This window comes from Carcharhinus amblyrhynchos, chromosome 17 (assembly GCF_965287045.1).
Source record: "Carcharhinus amblyrhynchos chromosome 17, sCarAmb.v2.hapA, whole genome shotgun sequence".
Lineage (NCBI taxonomy): Eukaryota > Metazoa > Chordata > Chondrichthyes > Carcharhiniformes > Carcharhinidae > Carcharhinus > Carcharhinus amblyrhynchos.
Window position 1 is genome coordinate 37,972,843 of NC_137340.1, and position 14,586 is coordinate 37,987,428.

Consider the following 14,586-nt stretch of genomic DNA (forward strand, 5'->3'; position numbering starts at 1 on the left):
AGAGATGCAAAACTGTCTAGAGGGGCAATTTTTTCACACAGAAGGTGGTGAGTGTCTGGAACAAGCTGCCAGATGTGGTAGTAGAGGTGGGTACAATTTTATCTTCTAAAAAGCATTTTGATAGTTATGTGGGTACAGTGGGTATAGAGGGATATGGGCCAAATGTGGGCAATTGGGATTACTTTACGGGTTTAAAAAAAGGTGGCATGGACAAGTTGGGCCGAAGGGCCTATTTCCATGCTGTAAACCTCTATGACTCTAAATGGCCAAGCTATGCATTGCCCTGAAAATTGCATCCTGACACATTTTTTGCACTATGTGCTGTAAGATTGCATTTTCAAACTTGCTCCAAAAACAACTCAAAACTCTTCTGTTTTCTTGCTCATTTGGCACTTAGAACTTTTTCATCAAATTTTGCCCTGAGTGCTGATATATCCCCCGCTACTGGATGCATGACACCTGTGAAGAGAGTAGCCATTTGAGTACATAATGTCGTGCAGATAATTTGATATTGAAGGGAGCTGAGAACTTTCCCTGGCATAATGGATGAGATCATTCTTGTACTGGATGGTGCGTCGTAGTTGGTGACAACCATGCTAATTTCCTGGGCATTGATCTCCCAGGCCAGAGTATCATGGTTGGTGTGCTTCTTTGAACCATCCTTTAGGTAGAGAACATGTTGATGGGCCTGCACTCCCCAAATAAGGACCTTAAGGACCCTGCGCTGAAACTCAATGCTACCTTCTTCTTGAGGCTGCTAATCTTTTGCATTTGGGTTCTGAACATATTGACGTGTCTGATGAAGGCAGGTGGGCTGGAGAAAGTGATATTGACATGCTGGGCAGCTATTTAAATATTGCACTGGGACTTTGAAACCCATCAGCTGCTGACCCATCAGGAGATTCGGCAGGGAGCTCACTTGTGCATAGTTAATGAGCTTCTAAGCGCTGACTCTGATGCAGGATCACGTTATTCTGATCAGCAGGTCAGGCACGGCAAGAGCCACTGCCACTGCACCTAGTCTGGAAAAGGAAGAATTCCACCCTATTTTTCCTGTTTCTCACTTACAGACTGTCTCTGCCTGTGACTATGCCATATGCATCAAAGTACCAATCCAACAAGCCCAATACCAATGCATGTGAGAGACTGACCGTGCCCTGCACACCCTTCCCATGTGTCACTATGAATCCTTGCCTCCCTGATGTTGTGTCTCTGTGCATGCTTCTCCTCCAGTCATGTATGGGTGTGCACCTTCCCTAGTCATGCCCTGTCATTTATTTCTGGCACCCTTCCCCAGTTATCCCCCAAGTCAGATGTGTCTGTCCATCCACTCCCCCCATCGGTCCAGTTAACACCCCATGTGTTCATGATATTCAAGTAGTAATTGTGTTTCCTGGCATGATGCAGTAGGCTACCTGACGGTCCATGAAAGTAGGAAGCTGACAGTTTAAATGCATTGTTATTTTGGTGGGAAAGTGACTTCTGGCCGCACTCCAAATTTTCATGTCCTGCCCTTCATGATACCTGCCATTGGTGGGACCAAAAAATTCTGTGTATTAAATTCATTATTCAATTTGAAAAGGAAAAACTTGGAACAGCTTCTCAAGTTCTAAATTTAGTTAAGGCTGCCTTCATTAGGTAAAGGTGGTACAAGGCAATGTACTCGGCAATTAATGGGTAAAATGACAGAAGGTCAGTGGACAATATTTGAAAGGAATTTTAACATAATACTGAGCTAGTTTATAGCTCTGAGGGGCAAAGTACCATTTCTCAAACAATGTCCCTTCACTCCAGTAAAAGCAAAATTCTGCAGATTTTGTAAATCTGAAATGAAAACAGAAAATGCTAGAATAGCTCAGCGGGTCTGGTAACACCTGTGGATAGAATCAGAGTTAATATTTTGAGTCCAAATGACCCTTCTCTCCACAGATGCTGCCAGGCCTGCTGTGTTTATCCAGCATTTTTCTTCTTCACTGCAGTGTTTAGTCTTCTCCATCCAGTGAACCTCAATGCATTCTATTGATTCCAGACGTGCAGAGTATAAAGCTACGTATCTTTATATTCTGCACCTCTGGAATCAACAGAATGAAAATAATTGGATAAGTTATAATAATTGACAAGCAATTCATTCTGTCAGATTACTAGTGGTAAAGCTGAAAATTATCCCCTTCAGTTTAAACTTTTCAGAGCTTAACTATAGTTCCCACTTTATTTTTGGAAAGCGATACCAACAATGTGGAATAAATAAGCCAGCATTTGTGGGGAGGTGTTGGTGGGTGTTATAAAATGATTTGGTACTTGGAGTTTGTAATGTCCTAACAATGTTAGGCAGTTGTGGATTTTAAACAAAAAGAAAAAGATATGGTTTGCACACATCTATTCAAAATAACAGCAGGTTTATTGCAGGAATTGTTGATTGTACAGAGTATAAAATTAACCTAGAGCAGGAGCCTGTGAAACACCCCAGTGATATCACCATCAAATCCTGTGACTGGCTCTTAAAGCAATCATGCAACCAGTTACAAATACAACAGAGTTAGGCTCCAGAACACCAAGCTGACAAGGGTTTGCACCATTGACGTTAACTTGCATTTTTCTTCTCTTGGCTCTTGTTGCTTTGCCAGTTCTGCTTTCTTCCATTTCTACCCACATCCTTCTCACCTCCTCAGTTGTTTACGCATTTTCTTTGATTCATAAATGCATTTTTATGCATTTTTATATTTCCATCATTATGCTTCCTTTTGTCTCATACAAATATCATTTCTGCTATTGAACCATTATGTTCTTCACGTAAACACTTAATGAATTTTTTTTTGTGTATGCCTCTGTATAAATGCTGTTCATTTGCAGTACTTTCTTTGTTTCTGTAATATTGTTTTTTTTTCTGTTATTTGATTATCTTTTTGTTCATAACAGGTTGTATTCTTTGTTTGATTAAATATATATCTTTTTTATTCCTTCATGTAATGTAGACATTGCTGGCTCAGCCAGCATTTTTGCGCATCCCTAATTGCCCTTGAACTGAGTGGTTTGTTAGGCCATTTCAGAGGGCAGTTAAGAGTCAACCTGTGGATCTGGAGTTAAATGTAGGATAGACCAGTTAAGTATGGCAAGTTTCCTTCCCTAAATGACATTAATGAACCAGATGGGTTTTTATAATAATCAACATGGATTTGCAGTCATTGTATGACTCTTAATTCCAGGTTTGGTGGACTTCGAACCCATGTCCCCAGAACATTATCCTGGATATCTGCAGTACTAGTCTAGTTATAAAACCACTATACCACTGCATTCCTGATATGATGATCCATTTAAAATCTGTCCATCCATCATAAAAATTCAAATAAATCACTTTCACCCAAAGAAATTAAAGATTTGACTGGGTTGGTTCAATGTGCTGATTTAGTAGAAACAATTAAACTATACTCAGAGCTTTGACTGTAAATATATAACTACTACATGACCATGATTATTCTGTTATTGATACTATTTTTAATATTTTGAACTGAAAATAAGATCTGATGTGAAGTATCACTGCCTTTGAACACCAGAGAGAGATCTTGCAAGTTAAAGGCTAACTTCCAGTGCAGTATAAACAATTACCCAGACAGGAATTGCTATTATCCTGAAACTGTTATTGACACTTTACCCAGTGACTCTATGAGGATATTAAGATAGGAGAACCGAAGAAATCTACTTGTCTGCAGTCAGGTACAAAATATTAAACTTTGATAATAGAGAGAGAGAGAGAGAGAGTTTAATTATGAAGACGCTTCAAGAACTTGGAGGAAAAGACTATTTATGATAATTATTTGTCATAATTTGTTCTTTAATAAAAAATGCCAAAACTGAATTCCAGGCTGAAAAACATTATTTATTTTCTGAAAACATTTTTGCTCTAGGTTAAAGAAAGAATTGGAATTATACAAAGTAGATGATTTGGAAAGTGTTTGTGAAGCTCTTCGGACAGAGATACAATTCCTGCAATCGGTAAATGATGGTTATTTGATTTTTAAAATAATTGTTTCTGGTTTACATTTGATTGAAACTTACGTAAAATAATTTTGCATGGTACTTTAAAAAATGGGCAGACTTATTCTACTGTATATAGCCTCTTTACCATGTGTAGCCAGATTGTGGCACATTTATAATGAATGTAATAGTACCCTCTGTGACATTCCTCATGGCTGGTCTTGGAGTCCGGAAAGTTTTATAATTGTTAGTTGTTAAATTGAATTGTTCAAACTAGTTTGTCCCTTTAAGACTATTGCTCAAGCAGTCCTTGTGAAGAACAGCTTAAAAAAAACTCTTGGATAAGATTGCAGTTGACCCATTGAGAGAAGCTTCTGTTGATTGAAACGAGCTGCACCTCCTTTGTTCTTGACCTTGGGGTGAAGTTAGCAAAACAAAATCACAAAATTACTGACTTGTTTTCTGTTTTAATAAAAAGTTTGATAATCTGAAATGTAGCATTCAACATATGATGGATATGCAGTAGACACAAGGGCCAGACTGTTTTAAATCCTCTGAGGATGGAGTCAGAGGCAGTTTTGGGCATATTATCACATGGGGAAGCTTTGGAATGGAACTACAGTGTTATCATGTTAAATCCAGATTTGGGTAACAATATGGTGGGATGGAAAGGCATCTTGAACTTACAAAGATGTTAATTGGGCTGATTAATATGCATTAGAATGCTATTTTCCAGACTTGTTTGAATTTTAAAGCATCAAAGCCCGACAGGCATATTAAAGCACAAAGCACCGGTCAGTTCTGGTTTCACTTAACAGGTTGTGGATGCTTCATCATTAAAGCTTGAGATCAATAGATTTATAGTCTCTGATAGAATCAAAGGATATTGCAGAGTGGGTGGGCAAGTGGAATTAAAAGCAAATGTCAGCCATGATCATAATGAATGGCGGAGAAGTTTCTACAATCCGCAGAGCTACCCCCCTGTTTCTTATGTTCTTAATATATTGAGTAGAGAAGTCTAAGCATCATGCCTCATTTTGAGGAGGGAGGATTTCAAGTGGCAAGGCTTTAGGGCCATGCTGCTAGTGTGCCATTTGGAAGCTGACATGTATTATTTTAAAGGGATTGGGTTGGTTGGAGCAAATGTCTGAATGAAAGACATTGGAGCCAGAGAGTGCCCACCTGCCATGGGAGGTGGAACTTCTAGTGAGAAGGAGCTGACAGGGACTGAGTTGCAGCAAATAGCAGCTGCATAGCAGCAACGTGGTGACCAACTAGAGAAGTAAACTTGGAATGGGCAAGGGAGTTAAGGCAAAAAAGGGTAATGCAGGTACCCTCTGATGCATAGAAGAATGTGAACAGATTCTTCCGTACTCCTGTGAGCAGCCCAAGGATAGATGCAGAGGAGAGGTACAACAGCAGCCACAATCAACCTGAGCGACCATTGAACAGGACGTAAGTCTCTTGAAGATACAATTTAGGTACCTGGACTGACCTGGTAGCACCCATCAATATGCTTTTGCAAAGGTCTTGCATATTGTGGTGTTCTGCACAACCTGGCACTGGAGATATGGGAGGGGGAATTGAATAAGCAGGCTATAGTGGAGCATGATGTCTCCTCATGCGATGAAGTTTCAGAGGAAGCAGAGGACTAGCGAAGCTAAGGAGGTTCAGGACATACATGTACAAACACGTTTCAGATGACTCTTGCTACCTGATATTTCCAACCCAATAAAGGTCAAACTTGCTGCACTGTTGCCATTCTCTTTATTTAAAGACTCATGGCCTTGCTCCTAGTGACACCTTAATCTTTAGCATTGGAAAAACAATGGCCATGCACATAATGTTCGCTGATCAGCATTTGGGGCAAGCCCAGATCCTCTTAACATTCCAGAGGGCGCAGGTAATGGAGCGTGACAGAGTGTTGCAAACATAAGCAGACAGAAGCAGTAATGCCTTAATAGTTTAATTATCCATAAACCCCAATTGCAGCTGGTGGCTTTTCCTAATTACTTCACATGTGCTACTGAAAATGTTTTCCTTATCCTATAAGAAGGGGTGCTGCCAGACGTGATCTTGCTGGGATGACCTTGGTAGTGGTCCTCTGGCTGCCTGAGGCCTGGAGGGGACTGGAAAGCTAACGGGCTCCCGCACAAGCATTTGTTCTTCCTGCGTCTTCATGGCTACAAGAGGTGCTGGTGTCACTAGCAGAGGAGTCAAGGAGCTGCTGACTGCACCAAGAGGATCCTGAGACGTGCGCCAGATGCAGAAAACAACCACTCCTCCCTCATAAGGCACACTTGCACAACACTGTTAACTTGAGTAGTCCAAGGACCTGGTGGAGAGTTTAAGCACTTTACTTTAAAAGGGCTGTAAGGACTGGCATGCAACCAGTGCTCTTTGTGTCCTCCATCCTGGGTTGCCTTACCACTACTCAATGACGCTCATGGATAAACTCTGAATGCATCTCTAGCAATCATTAATTAGTCCATGAAAATTGCTACTCTTTCAGTGAATGGAGGCCAGGTTTCCAAAGGGAAATAGCAGCACACATGGCCTACCTCTGCAATTTCTGTCATTTTCATGCTGCTCACACAATGAGCGAAATCTTATCAAAAGATGGCAGAGTGTTGGTTCTGGTGCGAGAAACAGAATGTTTCCACTGATGGCGCAGGTGTATTTTTGGATCGAATCTTATGTCTAATTAGTAATCATTTTTATGCCCGTAAGTGCGGCATGTTTGCTCGCCCTGCAACAACTTAACTTCTGCAAACACTGGGAAATTCCATTTTAACGGCTGACCAGCACTTCTCCTGAACCTTAACTGCACCAAATGGCTCCCAGGGCTTCACTGTGAACCTGCTGAGTATGGGCTCCAGTCACACTGCAGCCATCCTCCCCTTAGTGTGAAGGCCTTCAGATTGCATAAAGGGAAAGGCAACCTATTCCTGAATCTCCTACTGTGCCCTGACAGACCGACCTCTCCTGGGACCCCTTGCCGGTGAATAGCGATCTGCCTCAGGGGTCAGTGCTGGAACCACAACTTTTCACAATATACATTAATGATTTGGAAGAAGGAACTGAAGACACTGTTGCTATATTTGCAGATAGTATAAAGATATGTAGAGGGACAGGTAGTATTGAGGAAACAGGGGAGCTGCAGAAGGACTTGGACAGGCTGGGAGAGTGGTCAAAGAAATGGCAGATGGAATACAATGTGGAAAAATGTGAGGTTATGCACTTTGGAAGGAGAAATGGAGGCATAGATTATTTTCTAAATGGGGTATGCTTCAGAAATCAGAAGCACAAAGGGACTTAGGAGTCCTTGTTTAAGATTCTCTCAAAGTTAATATGCAGATTCAGTTGGCAGTTAGGAAGGCAAATGCAATGTTAGCATCCATTTCGAGAGGGCTAGAATACCAGAGGAGGGACGTACTTCTGAGGCTGCATAAGTCTCTGGTCAGACCCCATTTGGAGTATCGTGAGCAGTTTTGGGCTCTGTATCTAAGGAATAATGTGCTAGCCTTGGAAAGGTTCCAGAAGAGGTTCACAAGAATGATCCCTCGAATGAAGAGCTGGTCATATGAGGAACGGTTGAGGACTCTGGGTCTGTACTCATTGGAGTTTAGAAGGATGAGGGGGGATCTTATTGAAACTTACTGGATACTGGGAGGCCTGGATAGAGTGGATGTGGAGAGGATGTTTCCACTAGTAAGAAAAACTAGAACCAGAGAGCACAACCTTAGACTAAGGCACAATTCTTTAAAACAGAGGAATTTCTCCAGAGTGGTGAATCTGTGGAACTCTTTGCTGCAGAAGGCTCCGGAGGCCAGGTCATCGAGTGTCTTTAAGACAGAGATAGGTAGGTTCTTGATTAATAAAGGGATCAGGAGTTATGGGGAAAAGGCAGGAGAATGGGGATGAGAAAAATAATCAGTCACGATTGAATGGCGGAGCAAACTTGATGGGCCATAGAGTCAGAGAGATTTACAGCGTGGAAATAGGCCCTTCAGCCCAACTTGTCCATGCCACCCTTTTTTTTTACAACCCCTAAGCTAATCCCAATTGCCTGCATTTGGCCAATATCTCTCTATACCCATCGTACCCATGTAACTACCTAAATGCTTTTTAAAAAATAAAATTGTACCTGCCTCTACTACTACCTTTAGCAGCTTGTTCCAGACACTCACCACCCTCTGTGTGAAAAAAATTGCATCTCTGGTCACTTTTGTATCTCTCCCCTCTCACCTTAAACCTATGTCTTTAGTTTTAGACTCCCCTGCTTTTGGGAAAAGATATTGATTATCTACCTTGTCTATGCCCCTTGTTATTTTATAGACCTCTCTAAAGTAACCCCTTAGCCTCCTACGCTCCAGAGGAAAAAATCCCAGTCTATTCAGCCTTTCCTTATAACTCAATCCATCAAGTCCCGATAGCATCCTAATAAATCTTTTCTGCACTCTTTATAGAAAGGATATTATTAAACTAGAAAGTACAAAGGGACTTAGGAGTCCTTGTTTAAGATTCTCTCAAAGTTAATATGCAGATTCAGTTGGCAGTTAGGAAGGCAAATGCAATGTTAGCATCCATTTCGAGAGGGCTAGAATACCAGAGGAGGGACGTACATATAGAAAGGATATTATTAAACTAGAATGAGGTGACCAGAATTGCACACAGTATTCCAAATGTGGCCTTACCAATGACTTGTACAACTTTAACAAGATGTCCTAATTCCTGTATTCACTGTTCTGATCGATGAAACCAAGCATGCCGAATGCCTCCTTCACCACTCTATCCACCTGTGACTCCACTTTCAAGGAGCTATGAACATGTATCCCTAGATCTCTTTGTTCTGTAGCTCTCCCCAGTGCCCTACCATTAACTGAGTAAGTCCTGCCCTGGTTCAATCTACCAAACTGCATCACCTCACATTTGTCTAAATTAAACTCCATCTGTCAACCCACTGGCCCAATTAATCAAGATCCCATTGCAATTGGAGATAACTTTCTTCACTATCCACTATGCCACCAATCTTGGTGTAATCTGCAAACTTACTAACCATGCCCCCTATATTCTCATCCAAATCATTATTATAAATGATAAATAACAATGGGTCCAGCAATGATCTCTGAGGCACAGCGCTGGTCACAGACCTCTAGTTGGAAAAACAACTCTCTACAACTGCCATCTAGCTCCTGTCAAGAAGCCAATTTTGTATCCATTTAGCTACCTCATCCTAGATCCCATGAGATTTAACTTTATGCAACAACCTACCATGTGGTACCTTGTCAAAGGTCATGCTAAAGTCCATGTAGACAACATCAACTGCACTCTCCTTATCTGCCTTCTTGGTTACCCTTCAAAAACCTCAATTAAATTTGTGAGACATGACTTTCACTCACAAAGCAATGCTGACTATCCCTAATCAGTCCTTGCATCTCTAAATACCTGTAGATCCTGTCTCTCAAAGTATCTTCCAACAATTTACTCACCACAGGTGTGAGGCTCACTGGCCTGTAGTTCCCAGGCTTTTCCCTGCAACCCTTTTTAAACAAAGGCACAACATTCGCCACTCTCCAATCTTCAGGCACCTCACCCATGACTATCGATGATTCAAATATCTCAATTAGGGGACCCGCAATTTCCTCCCTAGCCTCTCACATCGTTCTGGGATATACTTCATTAGGTCCCGTGGCATTATCTACCTTGATGTGTTTTAAGACTTCCAGCACCATCTCCTCTGTAATATGTACACTCCTCAAGATATCACTGTTATTTTCCCTAAGTTTCCTCACATCCATGCTTTTCTCAACAGTAAATACTGATGAGAAATATTCATTTAGGATCTCACCCATCTCTTGTGGATCCATGCATAGATGACCTTTTTGATTCTTAAGAACATAAGAAATAGGAGCAGGAGTAGGCCATCTAGCCCTTCGAGCCTGCCCCGCCATTCAGTAAGATCATGGCTGATCTGAAGTGGATCCATTCCACTTTCCTGCTTTCTCCCCATAACCCTTAATTCCCCTATCAGAATCCTATCTACCCGTGACTTAAATATATTTAGCGAGGTAGCATCCACCACTTCAACGGGCAGAGAATTCCAGAGATTCACCAGCCTTTGAGTGAAGAAGTTCCTCCTCAACTCTGATCTAAACTGCCCCCTCCTTATCTTGAGGCTGTGTCCTCTAGTTCTGCTATCCTTTCTAAGCAGTAAGAATCTCTCTACCTCTACCCTATCTATCCCCTTCATTATCTAATACATCTCTATAAGATCCCCCCTCATCCTTCTAAACTCCAATGAGTACAGACCCAGTCTATTTAGTCTCTCTTCATTGGCCAACCCCCTCATCTCCGGTATCAGTCTAGTGAACCTCCTCTGCACTCCCTCCAAGGCCAATATATCCTTCCGCAAGTGCGGCGACCAAAACTGCACACAGTACTCCAGCTGCAGCCTCACCAGTACCCTGTACAGTTGCAGTAAGACCTCCCTACTTTTATACTCTAAGAGCCCTACTTTCTCCCTTTTAACCTTTATGTAGGCTTTGTGGCCTAATTCTGCTCCTATGTCTGATGGTCCTGTTCTCCTCCTGTATGTGCATTGGACAAGGCAGCTCGCTATTGTGCCTGGCCTGCATGAGAGAACAGACAAGGATTTTGCATTCCTAAACACCCACATCCAAAACCAAGCAGTGTGTAGCTCCATCCATGTTCAGTGTCTTGTGATATAATCAAAGCCAGACACACAAATTTTGGTATGATCCTGGATGCGCCCCAATTTATGTTACAATCCAGTTTTGTTTAAAGAAGGCAAAGTTTGAATCCCATTTACCAACAAGGAGAATAAAGACACGAGATCTCATGGTTTTAACAAAACAAAAGTAAAACAACTTACAATGTCCATTTTATGCTCTAACATTCAGAATTATCAAGAGGTAAAGATGAAATAACAGGCAAACTGTGGTCAAACACTATAGATTAAATGGCAGATGCAACCAAGGCAGATACAGGGTTTGCAATTCTTCACTTTTTAAGGTCTCCTGACAAGACCTTACAGTCCTTCCAAAGTCTATTGGTTTCTGCGTGGCTTACCTACCTTGCTGCTAGGGAACCCTTGAGGAACATCGATTTTGGCAGGATCAGTGGCTCCTGAAGGGCCAGAAAATCCCGCCGTTTGCCTCTGAATGCCCTCAGATGTTGCTGCAACTTGGACTGCCTCAATGATTGAACATCCCCATGATGGTTCAATTTTTTTCTCTTGGGGCTGTATTCTACATGATTTAAAGGACTGTACCTCCTGTTTCTAATTATCAGCTCAAGTCCAAATCCTTTGCAAACAATGAGCTTCCCTAACTTGCCACTGCCCCAAGGTTTGTCTGAACTTGAGTTTGATTACACTGATCTTCAAATGGCTTCTAAAACTTCAGAGCCCTAACCCTCTTCAGCACAAAACTGTTGAGCTTCCACCACCTTCTCAGATCCCTTGGACTTCTCCAAAGTCTTAACAGCAGTAAAATTTCTCCCAGGGCTTCATTTTGAGTTGAAGCCGCATGAGGTGGAAACCGCAAACAATTACCTCTCCCAGGAAATTCACAAATAAATTGAAACCAAAGAACCTGGTTAAGCTCCATCCATTTCAATGACAATGTAGCTTTTCAGGGCTCACTAAACAAATTTAGCTTTAACTTCAAAAACAAAACATATTATTACCTCAATGCCCTCTCTGTTCCTTTTAGCTGCTGGTGCTCTGTGATACCTTTGTTTCAGTTGTACCTGAGTTTAATTTTTTTTGCGTTCTGAGGCAAGGGCATCAGTAATGTAAAGATGATGTAACTGGATGACTCACAAAGCTTAGTAAAGTTTCATAAGAGTTATGATCCCAGATGATACTACTGGACAAGTCCAATCCCAGGTTGGAAATTAGCTTGATAGATCCTAACTTTTATTTTTTTGTTTAGGAATATGGAGGATAGCCACAAAACAAAATCACAGAGACTGCAGATGTACTTTGAACAACAAAATCATTAAACAAGAAAATATTAACTTTACCTTTACAGATATATACAGATTTGTAAGGGTAACACAAGTTACAAAATCTATCCTATACTCTGATGTTCACAGTAAGTACACAGTCCATGCAAACCAATAGTGAACTGTGTTCAAACACACGGCACACTGAAACCAAGTGACAGATGTCATCCAAAGCAAGTTCTACAAATTTCTCATCAATTCCCCAGTTCATATCTGAACTACCTGGTCTCACTGGAACTCTGTCTTTCACACAAGGATTTCCAAAAACCACAGTTGAAGAACACACGTTGGAATCTTCTTCCACATGACACTTTCTTTTGAATATCTTCACCAATGATCCATCTCCATGGCTTCAACCTCTCCTTTTGACCTTCCGTCCTCCAGATTGCCATGTGCATTCAAGCTTCACTTTCTAGGCAATGTCTCAGATATCCAGCCATGCCAGCAGAACAGCATTGCTTCACAGGTCGTATTAAAGAATACCAGGCTGTCTCCATGAATTTTCTGGCCTCTCACAAGCCAATTTTAGTTTACATCTGCTTCCTTCAGTTTCCTTCTTTTAATTCAAAGCCTTTTCTTCTTCTCCTTCAGCTTCACTTAACAGGATCTCTTTCAGGTTACTGTCCTTAATCTTTGACTGAACTAACTTCCTGGGACTTTCAGATCTTGTTTTTGGGATTTTTTATTTGGTTTGGAACCTGCTTCTTGCAGCTCCCACTCTTGTGCTCAGCTTCTTCTGTTCTTCCTGCAGAATGGCATTTACTTCTTGATCATCTGATCTTTTAACACCATTTCACTGCTTTTTGTTTGTCCACTTGTGAAGATGCAGGGCTAACTTTAAATCTAAAAAAACACAGAAAAGAACAAACTGTGCAAGGCTGTTTACTGGCTTTTCATTTGGGTCCTGACCAACTGTGCATATACAGCTATTCTCCAGCTGGCACATGTCCAGAACCCAATGATTACAGAAAGGAGCAATCTGTATATGTGTGACCTTTGAGGACTGGCAAATGTGCAGAGACTGCTGAGGCCTACTGGAATTTGTCGTTATCTTGTCTCAAACGTCTGATCTCCATTTTAATAAGTAAGTTTTTTTTTCTGGGGCCCGTAATAAAAGGGAATGTTTTAATTAAATGGAGGAAAGTTTCTACACGTGGTGATGGGTTGCTTATCGGATTATTCTATCAATATGTGCTTATTTAGGATACACAAAGGGTTTTTATTTTAGGAGGTTTTGCTCTAACTTGTGAATCAGAAGATGTGACTGCACAACAGCTATACCTTTAAAGTCATCAAAATGCCTGCATACAGAAGAAACTCATGCCAGGAATTTCTTTGAACATTCTCTCAATCAGCAGCAAGTGGTAACTTTGGCAAAAAAATAGCAAAAACGGGTTGATTTTGACTTGAAAAGGGTTTCAATTTGTGGAAGACAGAACAAGTAAAAAACACAATTACTGTTTAATTGCAATAAGAAGTTCCAAACTATATTCTGCAATCTAAAGAGAGCACTAATTATCTTTGTACTGGGCACACCAACTGCCACCCTCCAACTCACCTGTCATTTACAGCACTGGCTTCTTTGTCTGTTTCTTCTGTGTCTGGCCTTTTAACTTTTTGTATCTTAGCTTCCTTCCTGTTGATGCAGCTTCCAGGTCAAGGGTCATATGGCCCAGTACTTCTTATTGTCCAAGAAAATTACAATTAATCTCTTTCTTACTGATTCAAATGCTTAAAAGTTAGTTTCAAAAATTCTTCAAACAAGTATTTTTTCTGACTATAATGCTTGCAGGTTGCAGGTTGTCACAATATAGCAAACTGTATTCCTTGACCTGTAACAAACCCTCTCCTGAGCTGTCCGCAATCCTCTTCCCTCCCCCCAATGCACCTTGCATTAGCTTGGATTTATTCATGTTAGAGAAGTCTCCCCTTTAACATCAAATAAGAGATTCAATTTTATTGTTCACTGTTAATTTTTATTGCATTACTACCGACTAATTAATGGAAATACAAGTATTGTCTTCCAATATAGTATTCTCCATTAAGGTTATATTGCTCAGAACTGTTTGTTTTTACATACATTGGCAATTCTTATAGGGCATGTTCACATAGAGGGTGGTGCATATTGGGACAAGCTGCCAGCGATAGTAGTAGAGGCGGGTACAATTTTGTCTTTTAAAAAGCATTTAGATAGTTACATGGGTATGATGGATATAGAGGGATATGGGCCAAATGCTGGCAATTGGGATTAGCTTAGGAGTTTTAAAAAAGAAAGGATGGCATAGACAAGTTGGGCCGAAAGGCCTGTTTCCATGTTGTAAATCGTTATGACTCTATGACTCTATAACTGGGCATTTAACAACGGATTAATTCAGCATGGCAACTAAGAAGAAACATTCTTATGTTCTTTATAATACTTATACAGTCCAAACAAATCCGAACATTATACATTCTCAAGAGACTGTTTATGGTTGTAATCTCTGAATGTTTTGTACGTTTAGTTAACACCCCCAACTATACCTCCACTCTATAATCCACCCCGCTGTTAAATCTAGCTCATAGACTGTAGTCCAACATAATAGT

The 14,586-nt window shown here is 40.9% G+C and overlaps 1 protein-coding gene across 1 annotated transcript in view; it reads left to right on the top strand.

Annotated features, from left to right (window-relative positions):
* The window catches only part of LOC145354580 (coiled-coil domain-containing protein 172-like), a 96,207-nt gene that overhangs the window by 79,709 nt on the left and 1,912 nt on the right, over positions 1 to 14,586 (top strand). Inside the window, 1 exon segment of the mRNA XM_080206044.1 lies at positions 3,903 to 3,990. Within this exon segment, the coding sequence (XP_080062170.1) occupies positions 3,903 to 3,990 (88 nt within the window).